General features: G+C 40.7%; 1 protein-coding gene across 1 annotated transcript in view; it reads left to right on the top strand.

Annotated features, from left to right (window-relative positions):
- The window catches only part of NHLRC2 (NHL repeat containing 2), a 31,972-nt gene extending 7,555 nt beyond the window's left edge, over positions 1-24,417 (top strand). Inside the window, exons 3-11 of the mRNA XM_009908162.2 lie at positions 1,327-1,782; positions 4,265-4,386; positions 5,265-5,394; positions 14,989-15,088; positions 15,557-15,788; positions 16,264-16,386; positions 18,884-19,093; positions 20,678-20,903; positions 23,997-24,417. Of these exons, the coding sequence (XP_009906464.2) occupies positions 1,327-1,782; positions 4,265-4,386; positions 5,265-5,394; positions 14,989-15,088; positions 15,557-15,788; positions 16,264-16,386; positions 18,884-19,093; positions 20,678-20,903; positions 23,997-24,262 (1,865 nt within the window). The 3' untranslated portion in view covers positions 24,263-24,417. The remainder of the gene's footprint in view (positions 1-1,326; positions 1,783-4,264; positions 4,387-5,264; positions 5,395-14,988; positions 15,089-15,556; positions 15,789-16,263; positions 16,387-18,883; positions 19,094-20,677; positions 20,904-23,996) is intronic.
- The last annotated feature ends 1,679 nt before the right edge of the window (positions 24,418-26,096 follow it).

Here is a 26,096-nt window from a genome sequence, read left to right as displayed (position 1 = left end):
CTGGGCCTGATCCCTTGGCTATCCTGTAAGTGCTGTGTGACTGCACTCAGGATGACCTGTTCCATAATTTGCCTGGCACTGAGGTCAGGCTGACAGGTCTGTAATTCCCTGGTTCATCCAACTGGCCCTTCTTTGGATGGCCATCACATTGGACAGCTTCCAGTCATCAGGGACCTCTCCATTAAGCCAGGACTGTTGAAAAATGATACTCTCAAGACTTCTTAAAAATCTGCTGAGACAACATATATTTAAAAAAACATCTTTTCTAGATGAGTGCTCTTTCAGAAGGGCTGCTTTCATATTTGAGGATAAAGCATATCAATGTTAGGGGAAGCACCAAATAACAGAACTTAATTATCTAGGGATTTGTAATTCTAGTGAGATGTTATTTTTGAGATTCAGCATTTTGTCTAGATAAGTATCTGTATTCCTGTTGAGGTAGAGTTGGTTTTGTTTCTTCAAATCCTCCTTTGGTCTGGAAAGCAGTCAGTCACATTGTGAGATAACACAGAACCACAGAATTTCAGGGGATGGAAGGGACCTCGAAAGATCATCCAGTCCAACCCCCCTGCCAGAGCAGGATCACCTACACCAGAGCACACAGGAATGCATCCAGGCAGGTTTTGAGTATCTCCAGAGAGGGAGACTCCACAGCCCCCCTGGGCAGCCTGTTCCAGTGCTCTGTCACCCTCACAGGGAAAACATTTTTCTTCATATTTACATGAAACTTCCTATGCCTCAACTTCCACCATTGCCCCTTGTGCTGTCACTGGGCACCACCAAGCACAGCCTGGCTCCATCCTCTCAGGACTCACCTTTCATATTTATGAGCATTTATGAGGTCACTTTTCAGTCTCTTCTTCTCTAAGCTAAAGAGCCCTCAGCTCCCTCAGGCTCTCCTCATTCATCCTTGTGGGTCTGCTCTCGACTCTTTCAAGCAGCTCAGTGTCTTTCTTGAACTGAGGGGCCCAGAACTGGACACAGTATGCTAGTTGCAGCCTCAGCAATGCAGAGTAGAGGGGGAGGAGAACCTCTCTTGACGTACTGGTCACACCCCTTCTAATCCACCCCAGAATGGCATTGGCCTTCCGGGCACATTGCTGGCTTATAGTCATCCTTCCATCCACCAGGACCCCCAGGTCCCTTTCACCTTCACTGCTCTCCAGCAGGTCTGCCCCCAACCTATACTGGTGCACGGAGTTGTTCCTTCCCAGGTGCAAGACTCCACACTTGTCCATGTGAACTTCATCATAACTGTGCTTCGTTTTTACTTCTGTTTATTCACACACAAATATGTTTCAATTGACAACTCTCTTTTTCTTTCAGATGGTCTTGTTATTGTTGGTGTCCACTCAGCAAAATTCCCAAATGAAAAAGTTCTGGATAACATTAAAAGTGCTGTTCTGAGGTACAACATTGTCCACCCAGTAGTAAACGATGCAGATGCTACACTGTGGCATGAACTGGAAGTGTCCTGCTGGCCTACCCTGGTCATTCTTGGGCCTCGTGGCAATATGCTCTTTTCACTCGTCGGAGAGGGGCACAGAGAGAAGTTGTTTTTATTTACTTCTATAACACTGAAATTCTACAAGGAAAGAGGACACATCAAAGATAACAAAATTGGAATAAAGCTGTACAGAGACTCCATCCCACCTTCTCCCCTGCTGTTTCCTGGCAAAGTGACTGTAGATAATTCTGGAGAGAGGCTGGTAATAGCAGATACTGGACATCACAGGATTTTGGTTACTCGAAGAAATGGACAGATTCTGCACATTATTGGAGGTAAGGCTATATGAGTTTATTATAAGTCAGTTGAGGAGTAGAGTATGTTCACTGGGTCTGCTAGACTGATTTATTTTTATTTGTTTTTAAGGGTACACAGGATACAGAATGAACCAGGTTGGAAAAGACCTTTGAGATCATCAAGGCCAACCTATCACCCACCAGCATCTAATCAACTAAACCTAACAGTTTAAGAACATTGACAAAATTCTTTGTCATGAAGTAATTTTTACTGGATACAAGCTGTGCCGGGGGAGGTTTAGGCTGGATGTTAGGAAGAAGTTCTTCATAGAAAGAGAGATTGGCCTTTGGAATGTGCTGCCCAGGGAGGTGGTGGAGTCACCATCACTGGAGGTGTTTAGGAAGAGACTGGATGGGGTGCTTGGTGCCATGGTTTAGTTGATTAGATGGTGTTGGATGATAGGTTGGACTCAATGATCTCAAAGGTCTTTTCCAACCTGGTTAATTCTATTCTGTAGTGTAATACCATCAGTTAATACAATTGATTCAAATGTCTGATTTTTTCTCCCCCCTTATTCCATTGACTAAAGTTTGCCTTTCCATGTGATGCCTAGTGTGAATTACAAAACCTGATTTTCCTGTTCTTATGAATAGAGTTGCAAATGGTTTAAGATTTTAGTGATATATATCCACATCCAGCAGCAAGGTAGGGAAAAGAGACAGTAATGCCTCCATTTCCAAGGAAGAAATGAGTATTAATTATGGTAATGGTGTTGTGTGAGGAGGTTTTGGGGTTGTGTTTTTTTGTGTAGTTGGTTTTTTTTTTAGAGGAAGGGAGAATTATGAAGAACATTGCAGCAGCATTGCACTTGTGTTCTCACCAAAATTGAGGTGTAACATAAAAACCAGTTAAGAAAACTGGGGAAGTATTTTAAATTATTTGTCACAAAGTTTATATTAGTAACATTTCAGCTTTGAAAAAAATAATTTCTTTGACTTTTTATAAAATTACTGTGCTGTAAAGAATGCAGATCAAGAAAGTATGCACACCCTGTATGCTTTACTCTTCCATTAATGAAACATTCAGACTTCTTTTGTAATCTGTTAACAGTAGTCAAAGTTCCATCTTAATGCACCAATTGCTGTTAGAATGGACCATCTATAACCAGCCATAATAGACAGTGTTTGAATCCCTAAATTATTGAAAACAATGGTTCATTTGTCTCAGAATCAGGACCTGTGAGCTGATGTGTCCTATATTACTTAGTTTTGTAATTGGCTAATGCCTGTCCCATGGCAGGATTCTACAAACATCATGGAAATACCAGTGGCACTGATGTTTAAAGAAAGGAAGACCATCTCTTGTAATTTGAAGTATCAGTGCATTGAATAGACAGACCAGTTACACAAGTTAATCTGATAAAGGCATCAGTCTTAACACCCTTCTGTGGGAAGTACAAACAGGATTTCTTAAGACTAAAGTGAAAAAATTGGATTTCTCTGTGATGTATGAGATGAATTCTCTGCCAAGAAGCTACCCATTAGCATTCTGGAATAATCATTAAACAGCAATTCAGAGGGCAGTGTCCTAACCTCTGAACTAGTACCCCTCCTATCCTGTGGTACTGTGTTACTCCCTTCCCTGGGAATGTGCACTTTGATGCTTACAAGGGGAACTACTGGAATCTGGCACACCTCACCTCAGTCCTTCCTGTCTGTTAAGGTCTAAATTGTCTTCTCACAGTAGCTTGTAAAAGTTTGTGTATTTCAGTGACTCAGTTAAGTGATTCAGTGGGCAGAAAATAATGCAATCAAGTTGATAGAAATGTGGGCATGCACAAAGGTTGAAATTACTATATTTGCATCATCAATCATGATGCACACAAGTCATACCTAAATGTCTTCTGCTGACACATACCACTAATGCACTTTAAATGTTAATCCCTCTGCAATACAATGCTCACCTTTGTTGATTGTTCTGTGCAGAAGACTGTCACTCCATCATTCTCACTGTTCTTTTGTGTAATTAGTTCCATGTCATTTTTTCCCCCTAATTATTATTACTAATAATGAGACAATGCTGCCAATATTGGTTTCATTTGTGATTACATCAAAATCTAAACCATTGAAATGGAGTTGAAATGACTTTTGGAAATAGAAGTCTTTTCCTGCTGGCTTTCTTCGGTGTTGTCAGGAATAAGGAAAGATGTAGAGTTTTTATTTCTGTCTTCTGTTGTTGTTACTGTCCTTTACTGCAAGGGGACAACAGCCAGTTAGACCCCTATTAAAACTTCTCATTGGATGATGAGCTTAAAGCAGAGAACTTGTGGACAGTGAGTTCAAAACTTAATAGCACCAGGCTATTGAGGCCACACAAGATATTAGTAATGTCAATTGTACAAGGTGCTGTGAAAGCATCTCTTAGAAAATGTGTATCTCTTACAGGTTTAAATGTAAGCACCTTAAGGTGTTACCTTTTTTTTTCCTCTAAAATTTTGAGTTTGCTGTGTTTTCTTTTTAGGTCCAAACAGTGGAAAGAGAGATGGAAGATTCTCAGAGGCATCTTTCAACTCGCCGCAAGGGATCGCTATAAAAGATAACATTATTTATGTAGCTGATACAGAAAACCACCTAATTAGAAAGGTAAATTCTCCATATTCAAGAACTTGAATCCCTTTACCTTCTTCTCCTGTAACACAGATGAACGAATCTTTACACCAGATGAATTGCTCTCTGAATACCCTCAACATCATGAAAGATCCAGTACCTTACTGAAAAAAATGCTGTTGTGCAGCTTGGGTTTTTTTAAAGGGGTCTGTACTTTTGTGCTTCTGTTCAAATGAGGATGATACACTCTACTCATTCTAGTATAAATGAGTATTTTGTTCTCTCTCTCTAATGAGTCTTGCTTTCCTGTTATGAGAAATTTCTATTCTTAGTATTCTTTGTCCTGGAAAGAAAAATTGGTTTTGTTTCACTTCCAGTAGTATCAGATTCTTATCTAAAGTTATCATACTGCTACAGTTCAGTGACTATGTAAACTTTTGCTAGCTCTTTGGATCTCTGAAGTACAGGTAACTGCTTTATTATCAGAACTGTCTGCATGTGAAACACTTGAAAGGTGTTACAGCACTGCAGTGTTTCTCTTAATAGATGTTGTCATTGGACAACATTTGGTTAGGTCAAATTTAGAATAGTCAAAAGTTAAGTTTGTTGTTATTAAAAGTATTTTATGCAACTCAGTAGATCTTGTACTCAGATACTCACCAGTATGTCTGATTTGTAGTCAGAGGAGGTACATCCTTACTCATTTTGCTGTGCATTTGTATTGTTCAGCTGCCTTTGCACTATCATATAGTTTCATTCTGCATTTCACTTCAAAGCACCAGTCCACAAACTTCCTTCACTGCATTCATTGTAGTTGGCTAACAGGTTTTATTACTCTGTTGGTAAAGCATCAAATTTTCCATGAATTCAATCAAGTTAGTGTTGGACATTCACTGTGTATTATTTTTTTGCAGATTGACCTGGAATTGGAGATGGTGACCACTGTAGCAGGCATTGGGATACAAGGTGTTGATAAGGAAGGTGGAGCAAAAGGAGAAGAGCAGCCTATCAGTTCGCCATGGGACGTGGTCTTTGGAAATTCAAGTAGTGTATCACTTGAGCTTTTATCACATTTATACATGCACGACTGTTTGCTAAGTACCTTCTTCTTTTTGGTAATAATCTGAGATGTGAAAAAGTCAGGATCTACTTTTCTGAAAAACAGTGGTTTTACTCACAAGTGAAAAATGCAGGTCTGCTTTGGATCCTAGAGAAAAAAGTGAACTGTTCCTCAGTGGAATCAAATTCTTTTGTTGGACGACATGTAGTTACTGGGTCCAAATACAGAAGGAATTTCTGTTGCTTTGTTAGGCCAGTGCTTTATGCCAGGATCACTTAAGAAGCAGCTACATTTTACAGGAAGTAAGCATTGTCTAGAAGTTCCTTTACTATACAGACATGTCCAACCCCTTGTAAATATTTGAATTTAGGAATTAAAAATAATTTTAATGGGGGACCTCTGTTTATTCCTGTTTAGGTGGCACAAAATCATTAGATTCAAGGTCATGATAGATAGAAGGAGAATACCTCTGAAAAAAACTTGCAAGTGTCAGGGAGTAAAAATTAAATCTTTGGAAGACTCAGCTTCTGAGGATTAAAGTAGCTTGCTTTCCTAATACATTTCTCACACACCTGATCTTACCATCACGTAACTGCCATGTCTTCAGCTGTTACTGTGAGTTGATACTCTTATTTTCTCATGTTTCCATTCCAGTACAGTTTAGAAGTTGCAGATGCCAGTTTCTGAGCAATAACAGAACAATGCTTTAATGTGGTGTAAAACTCTTAGATCTGTATTTCAGGCATAAAAATTCACTTCCAGTGTTAGGCTTGCTTTAATCTACGGATGAATGAGGTGGGGAATTAGCACAGTATAATAACTTTCAATTAGAGGTGGTTTGTAAGATTAGTAAATTAGAACATTTTACTCTCCTGGAAGCATTTGTTATAATCTTGGGTCAGTTATGAGGGAGGAAAGCACATTCAAATTAAGTTGTAAGGGAGCATGGAGCTAATTCATAAAGGCTGATTGTATAGAAGTCTTCTGGTACAAAGCCATTGTTGGTATAGACAGTGTATCACCAGCAGCAGCCTTGACTACTTAAATACCAGCATCAGTTTTCAGATTTAACACTTGTAGTACTATATCTTCTACTGAGAAACAAAGAAAAGGGCACTTTTTTCAAAGGCTTTGTCAATGACCCTTCAAATCTGTGCTAAGCATATTCAATCCTACTTGCAAGAGGAAGGGGGAGTGCATGAAAGAGACTCTCACTGGACGTGGGTTGCTATTAGTGAAGGCATGAGTTTTGCTGAATTTTATCCCATCTGATTTAACTTTTGTGAACCCAGTAGACTGTGTGTGACTAGATAGTTTTCAAGGTGTCTTGAACCAGAAAGCTGATCTCCATGGGATGTTACTGCAGAGCCGTGTCGCAGATCAGCGATGGAGGAGACTAATAACTCATCAGTGCTCCAGAAGTCTAAGCTGATTAATAGAAATATTCAAAATATCCTCTAATTTTACTTTCAGTTTTTCATTATTCTTTCCTCTGCTTCTGCCAGTAGTTGAATATCTGTTGATACTTTTTATTTGGGAGAGCTCTGCTTGTTAAATGTTAATTGATATGGTTGTTATCAGCATGAACATAGTAATCACTGAATTAGTCACCTGTAGAGGATTAGTCATCTGCAGTGCTCAACACTTATGAATTTTTATGAGCATTTACATAAAAATCAGATCTGCTGAATGCACTCTGTTCAGACCAGTGCAGACTTTTTCATATTCAATTAGACTCTACCAGTCAGTTGTCTATTTAGATCTCTACAAAATATAATATAACCTGTCAGATAAGAAGAGATTAAATCAATTTAAATGCCTTATTTGAGAAGGCAATAGGCCAAATGGATTAAATAGAGGGGGAGAGGGTGTGCTTTCAGTTTCTTCTGAAGATTTTTTTGTGTGAGTAAGCTAAGAAAAATGTAAATTATTGTAATAGCTATATAAAACTCTTCAGAAAACTATAACCAGAAGGAGTAGTCAAAACAGAGGATTATATTGAGTAGAATGCTAACAGGAGTCTGTCTCAAGAGTACAAGGAGCCAGGACTGTATCTTGTAGTCTGCAGTGCATATGTCTTAAAGCATAGATGTTGTCATGAGCTGCAGTGACTTCTCTAGCTTTGTTGCCAACACTGCAGCAGAGTTTGTCAAAGTTTTATTAACTGCAAATTGCTTGAGCCTAGTAGGCTCTTCTGTCACTATCCAGCGTGTCACAGGATGCATTTGTTACTCAGCAGATGCACGCGAAGCAGTTTTGTGGGAAATCTTCACTGTCCTGAGCAGAGACCCAGCCTTCTGTAGGTGATCCTTACTGTGCTGTCTAAACTGCTAGATACCCCATTGTCAGTATAATAAAACTATCATGCCAGTGTCTGTGCAAGCTTTTGGATGGGTGAAATAATTTATGAGTTTCCAGCATTAATTTTATTTACATGCACACAGTGGTACCGATTTTTTATGCATGCTTACATTTATCTCTGTGCAAGTCAGAAGGTAATGTATGCTTCAACAACTGAGTTTGACTTCTGTGTTAGCTAGGATGGCATATGGAAAATAACATCCTTTCCCATTTTCTTTACATCTGAGTAGCTTAGGCTGTGTACAAGAGGCAGTTTTTATTTTCCAGAAGAAAGATTTATGAATTTTATAATTTTTAAATAAGTGAAGCCTCTATGGGTTTCCTGGAAGTGTCCAAAGCTATGCTGTCCAGGACACAAAAGGGAGATTAAAAACAAGTCTTTAAGCTGGATATGTAGTCATTATATAGCATTGAAAAACTCATACTGACATTTTTCACAGTGAAAGGTGAAGAGAAAAATGTATTTCTGCATCATTTATATTCCTTCACATTAGTCCCAACGTAGTTTAAATTATGTATTCATCAATTAAAAGTCTTCATTCACAGAATCACAGAATCACCAAGGTTGGAAGAGACCTCAAAGATCATTAAGTCCAACCTGTCATTGTGGTTTAAAATTTGAATGTATACTTTTTGTTGTGAAATTAAAAATATTGAGGAAAAAAGTTTATGAGTTAATAAGTTAATATTCAGAACAGATGCTATTAAGTAGCTTGCTTTTAAGCATCCTCTTAGTATTTTTGTGAGCTAATAGGCTTTCATTTTATATAGATGCTGAAGTCTGAGGCAAAGAGATGAAGTGACTGAAATATCATTCTAAAAAAGTTGGCACAAATGTCTCTCTTTAAGGTAGGGCAGTAAATGGAGGCAGAACATGCACTAGGATTCAGGCAAACAGTATTCTTGTCCATCTTCTTTGTTTCTTTAGTTGTGAGTGAGCTTGTGTTTTACCCTCCTCCTTGGAAATTCTTGAATGAACTCCATGGATTAAGTTCTGACTTCCTTGAAGATGGTGCTGAAATTTGCACTGACACAGATTGTGCAGGAAATACATGGGGAAGGGCAGCAGCTTAAAAATATATATTCAATTACTCTGTGTTTCTGTGTTGTACCTTTCTATTTTTACTCAGTGGGTGTCGAAAGCAAGTGGTGCTTAAATGCACAGTTGATCTGAGCGTGAAATGTACTTGATAGCTGCATTCTTGCTGGAAGGAACAGGACAATGACCTGTGCTTGGTGACATAACTGTGTGTTTCACATTCCAAAATCTGGTTTTAAATTGCATGATTGTAATCTATTTATAGAACTCCCACATACAGCATTAACCATGCTTTTAGTAAACCAGTTGGAAATGTGTGCCTCAATTTAGGTGTTACACAGATATTATTTAAATGTAAGTACAGTACCTTATCGTACTGGTACCATTTTTAGAGCCCTTAAAAGGCAAAAATATGTAAGTTTTTTGTGGTTGGGTTTTTTTTTCCCCTCTCCATGTTTCTGGTAAAGGGTTATTTAGTACCACTGCATTCCAGAGGAAACTGGGGTTTTTTCCTGAACTACTCATGGTGATTCTTCCCTAATTTTACTAAAAAATAAAACAATAATCTCTTCAGCAATAAACACTTCCTGAGTGTTTAATGAACTGTTTAAGTCTAAAGTTAGTATCTTGAAAGTATGCTTTCTGCACATCACTCTTTCCTTCTAGTCTGGCTTCATGCTAGCATTGAGGCTCTAGTCTTCACTGCCCTGTAAAAGGAATTTTCCTTGGTATTGGCTGAAAAGAAAAGAGCTACTTTTGTGATCATCAGGGATTAAATAGAATAGAATAGAATAGAATAGAATAGAATAGAATAGAATAGAATAGAATAGAATAGAATAGAATAGAATAGAATTAACCAGGTTGGAAAAGACCTTCAGGATCATCGAGTCCAACCTATCACCCAACACCATCTAATCAACTAAACCATGCAACCAAGCACCCCATCCAGGCTCTTTGTAAACACAGTGACTCCATCACCTCCTTGGGCAGCCCATTCCAATGGCAAATCACTACTTCTGTGAAGAATTTCTTCCTAACATCCAACCTAAATCTCTTCTGGCACAGCTTGAGACTGTGTGCTCTTGTTCTGATGCTGGTTGCCTGGGAGAAGAGACCAACCCCCACCTGGCTACAACCTCCCTTCAGGTAGTTGTAGAGAGCGATAAGGTCTCCTCTGAGCCCTCCTCCAGGCTAAGCAACCCCAGCTCCCTCAGCCTCTCCCCAGCCTCATTGCCCTTCTCTGGACACATTCTAGCAACTCTTTCCTAAACATCTTTCCTAGCAACATCTTTCCTAAACTGAGGAGCCCAGAACTGTACACAGTGCTCAAGGTGCTCAAGGAGTTATTTTTCTGGACAACTCAAAATTGGATTTACTCATAGCATTGCATGTGTAAAATACTGCATGGTGTAGCAACATTGATTTACTTGGAATGCAAAAAGCCATCTCATCTCTAGCAGCTTCCTGTGCAGAGTACAGCTCTGGGATGCCTCTGCCATGGTATAAGTTCAGTTCCACAGAAAATCACGTTGGAGACATCATTGACATGAAACCACATTGATTTTTCTTTTTGAACTATGCACTAGATTTGCTTATCAATTATAATTATTTTTGATTTATAATGTTTGAAATTTGAAAGAGAAAAGTGACTTCTTCATTAAAGACAGAGGCGAAATGGAAGACATTAAAGTTTTTACTTCTGCTGTTTTAAGGAGAAAAAGGACGATGTGTGCTTGTAACAGTCCAGATTGGCTGTACTGAAGAATTCCTTTAAGACTTTGCTATCTCTGTGTCACTGAACAGCAATTCTCTAGATTTCTGACAGCCAGGTTTGGGTTAAATTTGACAGACTTTGACTGATTGAAGTGAAGGCAAGACTTGCATTCACATGTGTCCGTAGGCAGTGTGCCCGTCTGTGTTGTATAGCCCTTTTTGCCTTGTGCTTTTGCAGAGGATGAGTGTACCAACAGATCTCTTCCCTGTTATTTTTTTTTACAGATAAAATTAGTAGAAAATAATATTTTTGAACTTCAGTCTATTTAGAAAATGTCAGCAGTGCCAGCCACAAAATTTAGCTTCGATTCCCAGGCGTTTAATTCCCAGGCTGGAAATAAGCATTCAGTCTTCAGACGGGGAAGCTGGAAGTGTGGCTAGTCCTGGGAATGGAAACTCTTCAAACAGATAGGACTGTTGACTGGTACAAAGTAAAGGCTTTCCTGTGGATTCAGACTGACTCACAGCTAATGGTCAGCAGCATTCCTGAACTGTTTAAAGTTGTCTCTGTGTACAAACGGGGCCGTGAGCTCTTAAAACACAAGAGATGTAGCAGAGGCAGATTCCAGAACTTAGTCAATGTATATATAATAACTGAAGCATCATATAATATGGAAAAGCAGTACATTCAGAGCTCTAGTTCATTATTAGTAAATCTTTATAACATATCACATTTGCAAGCCATACTTTGCTTTGATAGAGGCAGCACTAAAGATAAGAAAGCACATACCCTAATAAGGAGAAACTGCACTGGGTTTTTAAAACAGCTCAAGATAGGTTGGAATGTGGTGCTTAATTGAATAAATGTAGCAGAATTGCTTTATTCTTTTATGTTGGTGTATAGTAAGTTCTTTAAAAATAAATTCTTTCCATCCAAGGATGATAAAGAGTTATGATAATGATGGCATTACCATAATTTTAGCATACTGGTTCTCCCTGGCCCATTCTGAGAGAGCAGTGCGAGGATGACAATAGTGACATGTCTTCGAGCTCTTCTGTGCTGAATGAAGAGGTTTTTCTCTTTTGTTTCAGAACATAAAGCATTAAATATTAGGACCCTTGAGTGATAAAATACCTTAGCTGTGCAGCTATTGTCACTGTTGTTGCTTTTCTGGGTTTGTATACATTTATTTACCAAAGTTGACATATCTTTCACGATTCAGTGTGCTCATGCTGTTTCCATGCTTGCATCCATTCTCTTTGCTCTAATTGCCATCTAGTAGAAAACATGTAAGTTGCATTTACAATGTATGATGGTTATGGAGGTCTTATTTTTCTCCTGTCTTGTTCTCTAGTTGAAGAAAGGATCTTCTGTCTTACATATTCAGTAACATTTGAAATTAATATTGATAATTTCTTGTGTGTGTCTCATATTTGATAAGCCTTGCAGTGTGCAGCATTAGACAAAGAAACCTCTTCAATTTTTCACCTGTCACAGAGGAGTTTTCAGTGGATGGAACTGAAGAGGGATGAATGGAACAGGTTTTTTGAAGGGTCCAGTCTAAATCTCACTCAGTTTCATTGGTGGATGAAGTGAAAATTAAAAATCAACAAAGCACTCTTGGAGATCCCTCAGAATGAACTGCACGAGCACAGAAAGATAAAAAGCTCACTTTCTCAACACTTATTTTAGCATTATTCATTCTGGGGTACTCAGAATAGTAGCATCTGAAAAGCGCAGGATATGCATCATGGAAAGATAAAGCCCTGAAACAGAACTTTGGCTAAATAGGAAGTAGTGAAATGATTTCATAGGACATTTTCTCCATTTAAATGTCTTGGCAGCAAGCTTTAATCAAAGGTGATTCCATAGTGCGGGTGTTATTATATTGGGGGCTTTTGGGGGGGTGTTTTTGGCATTGTCAGTACTTTGGTGACTCATAAAACATGCATTTTCCAACTCATTTTGAAAACCTTTCTGCTCAACAAAAAGCCTTTTAGGTGCCTTGGAAGTTTGACTTCTTTTCTTGGAGCTCTATCTTATGTAAAAACAGGGAGCCCAGGTGAAGGTGCAGGAAAGGGGCAGGAGATTTTCTTTCATCAGTTTTGGAAACTTGTGTCTTGATCAAAGAAATGCAAAAGGCTGAAGATGAACTGTTAAAATCATACCAGTACTACTCTGAAGAGGGCTCACAGTATGAGGAAGTAGTTCTTCTGACTTCAGAATCATTTCTCTTTCCTTCTTGCAGCTTGTAATGTAGGAAATGTTTAAGATCAGAACAAAACCATCAGGATCTCATCTGGGAGAAGGGTGGTAATTGAAGTTTAGGTAGATTGATTTAGGCTAAATTCTCAGGTTTAAAATGCTTTCAGGGATTTTACATATAATTGCTTTTATTCTGAAACCACAAAATAGGGAGGGAGGTATCCATTATATTGTTTGTAGTAACGGCTCTGAGATACTTAATGTTGGTTAAGTTCATGTGAATAAAAAGTTTCTGTGGGAAACAATTGAAGGTATTTTTCTGTTGTGGCTAGTAGTTATTCCAATACCTAGTAGCATTCATTTAGAAAAACAATTTAATGTTGCCTCTGACCAGATTTATGCAGTTCTGTACAGTGTGCAGAGACTAGTAGGGTGGTAAAAAGATAACAGTGACCCCATTTTAATGCAGCTTTTAAATATCAACTTTACTGGGGTACTGGTCGATAGTAGGCTGAACATGAGCCAGTGGTGTGCCCAGGTGGCCAAGAAGGCCAATGGCATCCTGGAACAGTCAGGAACAGTGTGGCCAGCAGGAGCAGGGAGTTCATTGTGCCCCTGTACTCAGCACTGGTTAGGCCACACCTTGAGTCCTGTGTCCAGTTCTGGGCCCCTCAGTTTAGGAAAGATGTTGAGTTGCTGGAACGTGTCCAGAGAAGGGCAACACAGCTGGGGAGGGGAGCACAGCCCTGTGAGGAGAGGCTGAGGGAGCTGGGATTGTTTAGCCTGGAAAAGAGGAGGCTCAGGGGAGACCTTCTTGCTGTTTACAACTACCTGAAGGGAGGCTGTAACCAGGTGGGGGATGGTCTCTTCTCCCAGGCAAGCAGCACCAGAACAGGAGGACACAATCTCAAGCTGCACCAGGGGAGGTTTAGGTTGGATGTTAGGAAGAAATTCTTCACAGAAAGAGTGATTTGCCTTTGGAATGGTCTGCCGAGGGAGGTGGTGGAGTCCCCATCACTGGAGGTGTTTAGGAAGAGACTGGATGAGGCACTTAGTGCCATGGTTTAGTTGATTAGATGGTGTTGGTTGGTAGGTTGGACTCAATGATCTCGAAGGTCTTTTTCAACCTGGTTAATTCTATTCTATTCTAAATTTTTAGCTGGTTTTAATCAGTAAAATTCTCCAGGTTCCAGTAGAGCATTTCTGATTTCTGAATTTTTTTTCTCTATTCCTTAAGATTTTCAGAAAAAGCTGAGTAAATTTCTTCTGGTTTGGGGATTTTTTTTTTAATAGCCTTTCACAACGTGTCTTCATGGTTCTTCTCACACTGTGATATGATCTGCTTAAAGCTGCAAAGCACTCAAAATTCTTCACTTTCCATTTGCATCATTTTATTTGTGAAGTATTATCTGAGCAAGCTTTGCAGAACTTACAGCATTTGATTGGTTGAATAGGAGTTTTATGCTTGGAGTTGAAAAACCGAAATGTTTGGCACGTCCTTGAACATTCCTTGACCAGGTCACTGTTCCACACATCTGCCTCCTGCATTTGTGATAGCATATTTGCATGGGCATGGAGAGAACAACTTGGAAACTGTTTGATTAGTGGAGAGGGAGGAAGTTAGTAATTGCCCACATCACTCCTAACGTTTGAATGAGCAGCAGTTGTTGCTCTCCAACAGGCAAACGTCAGTTACTCTTATCTTAAAAACATTGTGTACTCTGTATATAACATACAGTGCTACTGCCATGGGTTTCAAAACTTCCAAGCAACTGCCAATAGTGGGGCTTTTTTATCACTAGCATAGTAGAAAAGAACCCAACAAACCACACATTCTTCTCCCCTCTTCAAAACCATGCTTACAAAGGTACCTACATATTGGTTGTCCATTGCAGATAGCAAAAATAACAGGTGAAGCATGAACCAAATAGCAGAATCTTGCAAAAAGCAAATCCCATCCGAAGAGTTGCTTTTATCAGGCAAGGATATTAAAACCACAGCTTTTGTATGTCTGTGGGAAGAGAATGGCAGAAAAATAGCAGAGTTCTTGGTAGATGAAAGAAAGACATCCTCTTCCCTTCTCTCCCTCCATTTTTGGGTTAGTTTTCATTTTAATTCCCCAAGGCCAAATGTGAGCTGGAGTAAGGGGGGCGGGGGGGAGGCAGTAAAGTTGATTTGTTGATTTCTTTGTTTTGTAAAACATTCCCAAAGTGGGATTTTTTTTTTCCCCATCTTTTTTTATATATCTAATTTTAATAGTTTCAGGGGACCAGGAAGATGATGTTCTATGGATAGCAATGGCAGGCACTCATCAGATATGGGCACTGATGTTGGAAGGTGGAAAACTACCAAAGGGAAGGTAAGCAACTATAAGAAGAGACCTGTGAAATTGCTGTTTGTCTTGGTAAACAGCTTTCAAATCCCAAAGAGAGAGAGAATCAAATTAAGCTAAAAATATTTTTTCTCAACCATGCTTGGGTTGAATCTTGCTGCTTCTGTTCAGACTTGAAAGGTGTGTGTCCTTTTAATGTCTGCCTGCTTTTTCCCACACCTGTTAGATGAAATGAAAGATGCTACTTTTGCTCTAAAACTATGGCTTGGTAAGGTACATTTGTATCATTGACTGTTACTTTTCTTTGCTGAATTACCTAGTGATGAATGATACTAATACTAAGCAGAAATAAAAGTTAGCACAAAGGTATCAGGCAACTCCTTGTGCAGCGGTTGGGTTTGTAATTTAGAAGTGCTTGTCCCGTAGCTTAAGTTTATGCTTCGTGTCTGAAGTATTTCAAACTCATTCTGAAACCTGAGTACTGTTTTCCTGTAGTGATTTAAAGAAGGGAGTCTGCCTTCGCTTTGCTGGGAGTGGAAATGAAGAGAACAGAAACAATGCATACCCACATAAGGCAGGCTTTGCGCAGCCTTCAGGTCTCTCTCTGGCTTCTGAAGAGCCATGGAACTGCCTTTTTGTGGCGGACAGCGAGAGCAGCACTGTGCGAACCATCTCCCTGAAAGACGGAGCAGTGAAACACCTTGTAGGAGGAGAGAGAGATCCATTGGTAATCACTTCAAACTTCCCCACACTGCCCTACTAATATTTCTCAAGCCTGACCTGGAGGAACCACTTTTGGGGTGAGAGGGTAAATCAGTTTCCGTGGCCATCAATTTCTTAACTTCACTACTTGGAATTCAAATGTGTGGTGGTTGTGATGCTCCTCAGTGGTAGTGCAGATTGTTGCTTCTCAAGCTAACAAATTAATTAACTCATTTTTAAAATAGCCAACTGGATTCAGCAATATGTAGTCTGTAAAGCCAGCTGGATTCCCACTGATAACTGAAATGCAAGAATTTCCATTTCCATGGTTAGTGTTCATGCTTCCTACTTTTCAGTATCCTTGTTTTGAAGTTGTCTTGAGTTTTACTTCTTTTCTTAGGGTTTTTTTAAGTTGGTGGATCTCCATTGAACTAAAATCATTGAAAGTCAAGCCAGCATTGAATAATCAGATGTACTCATTTCATGAAATACTTTTGCAGAATTTGTTTGCCTTTGGTGATGTGGATGGAGCAGGCATAAATGCAAAGTTGCAGCATCCTTTAGGAGTGGCGTGGGACAAGAAAAGAAAACTGCTCTATGTGGCAGATTCCTATAACCACAAGGTAAGCATACAGTAGCTTATAATGTACAGGCTTTGCAGTTCTACTGCTACAGAGGATTATTTTAGGGACATACAGATATTGTGCCTGTTCCTGTTAAGCTGAGGAAAAAACTGATGCAAGTTCCTTTGTGGGTTCTTTGTATCACAGTATCACAAAGACTGAAAGAGACTTTGAGGATCATCGAGTCCAACCTGTCACCACAGACCTCATAACTAGACCATGGCACCAAGTGCCACGTCCAATCCCCTCTTGAACACCTCCAGGGATGGTGACTCCACCACCTCCCTGGGCAGCCCATTCCAATGATGAATGACTCACTTGGTGAAGAACTTTCTCCTCACCTCGAGTCTAAACCTCCCCTGGTGCAGCTTAAGACTGTGTCCCCTTGTTCTGGTGCTGGTTGTCTGGGAGAAGAGACCAACCCCTTCCTGTCTACAACCACCTTTCAGGTAGTTGTAGAGGGCAAGGAGGTCACCCCTGAGCCTCCTCTTCTCCAGGCTAAACAATCCCAGCTCCCTCAGCCTCTCCTCACAGGGCTGTGCTCAAGGCCTCTCCCCAGCCTTGGTGCCCTGCTCTGGACACGTTCAAGTGTCTCGATGTCCTTCTTAAACTGAGGGGCCCAGAACCGGACACAGGACTCAAGGTGTGGCCTAACCAGTGCAGAGTACAGGGGCACAATGACCTCCCTGCTCCTGCTGGCCACACTATTCCTAATACAGGCCAGGATGCCATTGGCCCTCTTGGCCACCTGGGCACACTGCTGGCTCATGTTTAGGCGGGTGTCAATCAGCACCCCCAGGTCCCTCTCTGTTTGGGAGCTCTCCAGCCACTCTGACCCCAGCCTGTAGCTCTGCATGGGGTTGCCGTGGCCAAAGTGCAGCACCCGGCACTTGGACTTGTTAAATGCCATCCCATTGGACTCTGCCCATCTGTCCAGTCGGTCAAGGTCCCTCTGCAGAGCCTTTGCACCCTCTAACTGACCAACATCTGCTCCTAACTTGGTGTCCTCTGCAAATTTGCTGATGACTGACTCAATCTCCTCATCCAGATCATCAATGTAGATGTTGTTTGGCTGTCACATGGTGCTGTGTTGATAGGATTGTCCCTTGGGGAAGGTAAATTTGAAGTGCCAAGTTACAGTTCAGACTAAAGACTTATTTCCGTGTATCTTCCAAAGATGCTAAACTAGAGCAAAAGATGTAGGAGTGCTTAGTCAGGAGTAGTGCAGGTTTGATGAAACTGGGAGAACAAGAGGACTTGCATTTTCCTTAAAACCAAAACAACAACAAGTTTTGAGAAGTGTTGTAGGTTGCCTCCATGAAACTCAGAGATAAGACAGATTGTTTTGCTGTAAGCTTTCATGTTTAGGAGGTTGTTTCTTGTGCATTTATTACAGGCATTAAAAGAAAAGCATTTTGTTTTGATTTGAGTCAGATATAGTAACACTAAATGCTGCTTGAAATTTATGGTGGAAATTAAATTTTGTTTCAGGTATTGTATAAACCAAACTTTTTTTACTGTTAAAGAAAAAAACAAACCACAAACCATCAGTTTTTAGGAAAGAAAATGATAGATTCATAGAATCATTTTGCTTGGAGAGACTATCAAGTCCAATTGTAACTTGCCTCTACCAAGTCTAGTCCCTGAAAAACCAGCACCAGAACAAGAGGACACAAGGACTGTGCCAGGGGAGGTTTAGGCTGGATGTTAGAAAGAAGTTCTTCATAGAAAGAGTGATTGGCCTTTGGAGTGTGCTGCCCAGGGAGGTGGTGGGGTCACCATCACTGGAGGTGTTTAGGAAGAGACTGGATGGGGTGCTTGGTGCCATGGTTTAGTTGATTAGATGGTGTTGGATGATAGGTTGGACTCGATGATCTCAAAGGTATCTTACAACCTGATTAATTCTAATTAATTCTAATTCTAAACCATGTCCCTTAGCACCACATCTCTGTCTTTTAAACACCTCCAGGGATGGGGATTCAATCACTTCCCTGGAGAACCAATTCCAGTGTTTGATAACCCTTTCAGTGTAAAGGTTACTTCCAATATCTAATCTAAACATCCCCTGGTGCAACTTGAGGCCGCTTGCTCTTGTCATCACTTGGTACTAGGAAGATGAGAAGAGACCTACACCCATGGCATAGACTCATGATACAGAAGTTAGTCTGCCAGTTTTGTTGTGCTCTAAGTGTTTTGCAAATGCCTCCAGAAAAATAACAAGCATTGGAGTAACAAGGCATTCATTGGTGGCTTTGAACTTATGAAAGGGAACACTGAATGAAGACAAAAGGAAATAAAGTCCATAGGTTTGGGGGAGGAGAAGATGGGAGATGCCATTTGGTAGAGTATGATAACTTAGCTTTTAGGACACACACTTGGTAGCTAAAGTGCTAAAAATTAGTGCTGACTTCTGAAAAGATGGGGCAGAAGGTAATGCAGACCTTCTGAATCCTGGTGGGTTCTCTTTCAGAGGGGTTTTTTTGTGTCTTTGTCTTAGATTAAGGTTGTGGATCCTAAGATGAAGAACTGTGCTACCCTGGCAGGCACAGGAGAAGCAAGCAATGTTATTGGCTCCAGCTTTACACAGTCAACTTTGAATGAGCCAGGAGGTTTGTGTGTTGAAGAAAACGGCCGCTTGATGTATGTTGCAGACACAAATAATCACCAGATTAAAGTGCTGGATTTGGAAACAAAAATTCTTTCCATGGCAAGTAATACAATTAAGCAGGCCCATAGTGGTGTTTCTTGATGTAAATTGCTATTACAGACTTTGGCAGGTGGTATACAAACCCTATAGCTAGCAAACTTTTTGGGTACAGTAGCTGTATTCACAGAATGATTTATGATGATCTGGCAAACAAACACTGCATGTTAGTGCAGCTCTTGAAAGCTTTAGTCTCTGGAAAGGCAACTTTTGCATGAAAGCACAAAGTGGTGGCCCTCTAGAAAAGAATAACACAGAAACATGAATTACTGAAAAGATACAGCTCAATTTTTCAGTATGAAAAGCATTTCTTGAGCACTTTTTAGCAAGTGGAAGTTGAAACTGATTTCCAGGTTCTGTAATTAAGTTGTAAGTGATGGTCTGGGGAAGTCATAGAATCATAGAATTGTTAGGGTTGGAAGGGACCTCAAGGATCATCTAGTTCCAACCCCCCTGCCATGGGCAGGGACCCCTCACACCAGAGCAGGTTGCTTAGAGCCCCATCCAGCCTGGTCTTAAAGTCTTCAATGGATGAGGTTTCTACTGCCTCCCTGGGCAACCTGTTCCAGTGTCTCACCACCCTCATGGGGAAGGATTTCTTTCTGACATCCAATCTGAATCTACCCATTTCTAGTTGGTTGTTGTTTTTTTTCCATGCCCCCTAGTCCTATCACTACCTGACACCCTAAAAATTTAACCCTCCCCAGCTTTTTGCAGGCCATCTTCAGATACTGAAAGGCCACAATTAGGTCTCCTCAGAGCCTTCTCTTCTCCAGACTGAACAGCCCAAACTCTCTCAGTCTGTCCTCATAGCAGAGGAGCTCCAGCCCTCTAATCATCCTCCTGGCCCTTCTCTGGACACATTCCAGCACCTCCAGATCCTTCCTGTAGTAGGGTCTCCAGAACTGGATGCAATAGTCCAGGTGGGCTTTCAGCAGAGCAGAGTAGAGGGGCAGAATCACCTCCAGGACACATAGCAGACATCCAAGTTGTCAGATCAAAATCACTGTTATAATTGAACACTGCTGTATTCACTTAGAAATAAATACATGAAAACAAAACAGATTCATGCTTCTGTCCATTTTACAGTGACACTGTCTTCATGTTTCCATATGTGTGTGTACATATATATGACATAATGGTCCAGCTGTCTTGTATGCCTCTTGCAGACACACCATGTGTGTTTTTCATTTTCCTATCATATGTCTGTGGCCTTTCTGGGGAATGATCCTTTGTTTCACTGTGCAATCCTTATTGTTCAAATCTTGGATCTTATTACTGAAGCCTGCAGTTTGCCACCATACTTGAAGGAAATGCCCATAATTTGAAGTGAAAAATACAATACAGTGGTTAGAAGTTGAAATTTAAGGATACTCTAGTTGTAGATTTTGTCCTTCCTTTTTCCTGCTGTAGAATGGTTACAGTCTGTCAGGAATTGTTTCATCCAGCAGCCATATTATCACATGTTAGTTTTCCTAGTCCATGTCAGCTTTGAAGCTTTGGCTGTATTGTGCAAGCCTATTTGCTTTCAGTACAAATGAAAAGAAATTATTGTGGGTTTTTTTTTTTTTTTGTATCTACTGATAGCTGCCTATCCTGAATCCAGAAGCATGTGATGTTCCAGACAACCTGCCTGTGCAAAAAGAACAAATAGCAAGCCTTCCAAAACTGCCTAAATCTGCACCAAACGTTCAGCTTCCTTCACTGACCGTAGCTCCCGGCCAGACACTTCAGTTTTTGTTGAAGCTGATTCTACCTCCAGATTCAAAACTGAATGAAGAAGCACCCAATGCCTGGTTTATCACAGCAGAAGGTAAAGTGCCTGTGTTGTTTAATCAGTTGGAACAGGAGTGAGCAAGATGCAGGCATGACCTGCCTGCAGTGCAAGGGATCTGTCTCAGTTTGATGAATCAAAACGCCCTTCCCAGTCCTGTGTTCCCATTTGACCTTGTGATGCAGTACATGTTATTTGGAGTTGATACACTTAACAGCTGGAGTGCATAAGGAAAATACCAAACCACCTGACAAGCTGCTTTTCACTTGAATTAATACATGCTGCAGTTTAGTTTAGTTTAGTTTATTGTATTTTGTTTTGTTTTGTGTTATATCTTACCTTATCTTATCTTATCTTATTTTGTGTTGTTATTTTATTTTATTTTATTTTATTTCATCTTATCTTATTTTTCAACCTCCTTGGAACAAGCTGCCAGTGCAGGGTTTGCTTAGATGCTTGCCCTCTCCACTCTGTCAGGACCTGCTTATTCCAACCCCTTATCCCATTTGTTTCTGGGAGAAGGCTTACTGTGAAGCTGAAGCATATTTCTGGAAGAGATGGGGTTTTTGTGTTGGTTCTTTTGCTTTTCTTTTGCTTCGGTCTATTTCAAAAGGTATTTGAGGTATATTTATTTATACCTAACAGCCTACTTTGTTATAATTCACGTTTGCAAGTTTCTGCTCTTAAAATGAGATTTAACACATCTAAGTGCAGGGTTCTACACATAGGCCACAACAACCCCAAGCAGTGCTACAGGCAGGGGTCAGAGTGGCTGGAGAGCAACCAGGCAGAAAGGGACCTGGGGGTAACGGTTGATAGTAGGCTGAACATGAGCCAGCAGTGTGCCCAGGTGGCCAAGAAGACCAACAGCATCCTGGCCTGGATCAGGAACAGTGTGGCCAGCAGGAGCAGGGAGGTCATTCTGCCCCTGGACTCAGCACTGCTTAGGCCACACCTTGAGTCCTGTGTCCAGTTCTGGGCCCCTCGGTTTAAGAAAGATGTTGAGTTGCTGGAAGGTGTCCAGATAAGGGCAACAAAGCTGGGGAGGGGTTTGGAGCACAGCCCTGTGAGGAGAGGCTGAGGGAGCTGGGGTTGCTTATCCTGGAGAAGAGGAGGCTCAGGGGAGACCTTATTGCTCTCTACAACTCCCTGAAGGGAGGTTGTAGCCAGGTGGGGGTTGGTCTCTTCTCCCAGGCACCCAGCACCAGAACAAGAGGACACAGTCTCAAGCTGCACCAGGGGAGGTTTAGTCTGGATGTTAGGAAGAAATTCTTCACAGGAAGAGAGATTGGCCATTGGAATGTGCTGCCCAGGGAGGTGGTGGAGCCCCCATCACTGGAGGTGTTTAGGAAGAGACTGGAGGGGGTGCTTGGTGCCATGGTCTAGTTGATTAGATGGTGTTGGGTGGTAGGTTGGACTTGATGATCTCAAAGGTCTTTTCCAACCTGGTTAATTCTATTCTAATAAATACTGTACAGGCACTGCAATTTGTTTACATACCTCACGATTTGAAGTCATTTCTCATGGCAGTTTGTGTTTTTGGAGTAAAAATAGACTATTTCCAAGGGAGTCAGCAGACATTTTGGCCTGAATAATCCCCAAATACTGTAAAGATACCTATGATAGCTTCGGGGATTAGTGAAATTGGAGAATGTAAGCAATGTAAATGCAACAACTCATTTCAAGTGTATGAATTCTAAAGCCAACCCCTTGGTACCATCTCACAGTAAATTACTGAATGCAGTTCAATGAGCCAGGTATGTTTGCCATCATCAAATGATAAAATTGGCTTAGCTTGGAAGAGACTACTTAGAGATCATCTGCTCCAACTTTCCTGCCGTAGGCAGGAATGCCTCTCAACTAGACTCAGCTGTGCAAGGCCTCATCTAGCCTGGTTTTGAACATCCCCAGGGAGGAGGCATCCACAGCCTCCCTGGGCAGCCTATTCCAGAGTCCCATCACCCATGTAGTGAAGAACTTCCTAAGATCTAGTTTTACCTACTCTCCCTCAGCTTAAAACCTTTCCTGCTTCACCTATCACTAGACACCCTTATGAAAAGTCCCTCTCCAGTCTTCCTGTAGGATCCTTTCAGGTATTTTAAGGCAGCTTATAAGGTCCTCCCCAGCGTCTTCTCTTCTCTAGGTTGAACAACTGCAGCTCCCTCAGCCTATCCCCATAGCAGAGGTGTTCTAGACCTTGGATCATCTTTGTGGCCTCCTCTGGACTGGCCTCCTCTGGACTCACTCCAACAGCTGTGTCCTTCTTATGATGGGGATGCTAGAATGGGACACAGTATTCAAGCTGTAGCCTCACAAGAGCAGAATAAAGAGGAAGAATCACCTCTCTTGACCTGCTAGCCACACTCCCCTTGATGCAGTTTACTGTGCAGTTGATTTTTCAGCTCACATGCTCTTAAACATTGAAATGTGAAGCTCAATTTCTGTTGTAACAGTTAGCCTGAGCATTGCTAAATTGCAGCAACCCACTTGTGAAAGTAGCACTTCTGTTTGGAAATGCATAAAACTGTAGGTAAGTGATGGCATTTATGGCAGGTACCTTACCTGGAGTGCTAGACCTCTGATGTATAGCAGCCCATTCATTTAAGGAGTTTTGCTTGCACTTCTCAGAATAAATTTCAGTATCCTTTTAAGAGCATAAAGGGCAGATTGCAGATCCTTTGCATTTAAGTAAGATGTACTGTATCTGTACTTGTGGTTTTGAAGCACAGCTATGGATCTCTCCATCTTAAAATGACTGCTGGAGAAACATTTATAAATTCCTTTTCCTGAGCTGTTTTGTCCATGACTGGAAAGATCAGGAAGGAAATTTCTCCTTCTGTTGCACATGAAAAGAAAGTCATAGAATCATAGAATCAATAGGGTTGGAAAAGACCTCAAAGATCATCAAGTCCAACCTGTCACCCAAGACCTCATGACTACTAAACCATGGCACCAAGTGTCACATCCAGTCCCCTCTTGAACATCTCCACCACCTCCCTGGGCAGCACATTCCAACAGCTAACAACTCTCTCTGTGAAGAAGTCCACGCTGTCCTGTAGCTAAAAGTATCCTCTGAAGGTTTCAGACATTATGTTAAATATCCTAATGATAAAACTTGTTCTTCTTTTACAGATAATGCCTGGTTGCTTCAAGGACAGTGTCTGTCTGGAGAAATAAATGATGTTTCCCATCAAAATATTATCCCCTTTCAGTTACCTAAGAGCTGTCTGTCAGCTGAAGCAATCCTGGCTATCAAGGTGTGCCTCTACTATTGCAGCAAAGGTAGCAGTGCCTGCATGATGAAAGGAATCTCATTCCATCAGCCTTTACAGATTGCTAGTACAAACCAAGGCAACTTGACTCAAGTTGAACTGACACACACGTTTTTAACCAACTAACCCAAAGCCTGTTAATTTCCTGTTGTGTTTTACTCTCCACCACTTCTGTAGGAGAAAATACAAATAGATAACTTTTCTCTGGTTTTCACTTTCATGGAACTTATGACAAAGCCAAGGAATAATACACTAGGTAAAATGAAGCAGAGTTCCCTACAGCTTACATTTATCATCACAACTTCATTTCCTTTTATTACAGTAGCAGCAATAATATTGTAATACTCTGGGCTCTGTTGCCAGTTGTGAATATCTTGGATGTATGCCATTCTGAGCAATGAGCAACAGTTCTTAAGAGTCCTTTTGAAAGAGCTACTTTGTCATGTTACTGTAAGAACTTCTTTGCACTGCACAGGCTGTTAGAATAGCTGGATCATTTGGACTAACAGTTACAAATTCCTTTTGTGCCCTTATTACATTTTAATAGAATGTCAAACCCAGGAGTTTCTTTCTCCAGGCTGTACAAGAGATACCTTGCTTATTTAATGGCATTTTTGACACATGTATTTTGCAAATACTTCTTAAGCTAGGTGCAGCTCTAATTTGATGCAAATTTGAGCTTAGCTACATACAACTGCCTTATATGAAGGGCATAGTTTGATGGAAAATTTGGTGTGAAAGGAAGTATTCAAGTTCCTACAGAAAAATGTCATGCTGATTTCTAACAAAGAACGTGCCTATCTCTAATGTGTGTGTGTGTGTGTGTGTGTATAAAGTAAAAACACAAAACCATGCTGGAGTTTTTCTGATACATAGCAATTTACATTTTCTACTGAATGATAGATTATGGTTGAATATCTAAACTGCAAAACTTTAAATGTCAGCCATTTCAAGCAACATGAATCATTTCCCTATGTTTCTGTTTTCTCTGTAAAGAGTTGTCTGAAGGCTTCTGTCTTGCAAGTATGTAATATTAACAAGAATATTGTACTCCTGAAATCTGATTCAGACTCTTTTGAAGTCACTGTTAGTGCCCTTATTTGTAATAGTGGCCACTGAAACAGAACTGTATATTTGATAATGGATTATTTGCATTCATGTTTAGAAGCTCTGAGCTTTTACTAAGAAATTGGTAACCTAATCTGTGAGTAAGTTGCTTTAAAACCATATTACAAAACTTTGCCTTTGGTGGTGAAGTGTTTTGCAAGTAAAAGTCCTTCAGTTTGGCTACAGTAAGTAGCAGGAATACAGGAGGGAGTGTGAGTTTTTTATTTGAAGTGGAAGAGTTTCCACAGCACTTAAGTGGTAATTAGAATCATAGAATAGAATCATAGAATCAGTCAGGGGTAGAAGGGACCACAAGGATCATCTAGTTCCAACCCCCCTGCCGTGGGCAGGGACACCCCACACTAGATCAGGCTGCCCAGAGCCTCATCCAGCCTGGTCTTAAACACCTCCAGGGATGGGGCCTCAACCACCTCCCTGGACAACCCATTCCAGGGCTTCACCACTCTGATGGTGAAGAACTTCCTTCTCACATCCAGCCTGAATCTCCCCACCTCCAGCTTCATTCCATTGAATTAGGCTCTGTGCTCTGGTCATGAGGATCAGCTCTGCCAGAGATTTTGGGTTAAGTTTGAAGATGATATTTTCAGATACATTACAAAGCACAGTAGTGAAAGAATTTATATATAATCTTCTCTAAATCACCATTGTTCCTGACACCTGTCAGTAAATTGCCAGTATGGTTTGTTGCTGCCCTTTCTTTCTTAAAAGGCTGACTGAAATCTTGGTCATGAACCTGAGAGACTTTTATTTTAAGGGAACCATCTGGGGTGGGGTGGTTTTTCCCTCCATTGAAATGCCATTCTCTCTGCAGCTTCTCTGTAGGACGAAATGG

This window comes from Dryobates pubescens, chromosome 8, assembly GCF_014839835.1.
Source record: "Dryobates pubescens isolate bDryPub1 chromosome 8, bDryPub1.pri, whole genome shotgun sequence".
Classification (NCBI taxonomy): Eukaryota; Metazoa; Chordata; class Aves; order Piciformes; family Picidae; genus Dryobates; species Dryobates pubescens.
The sequence above is the reverse complement of the archived record's forward strand: the minus strand, read 5'-3'. Positions and strand labels throughout refer to the sequence as shown.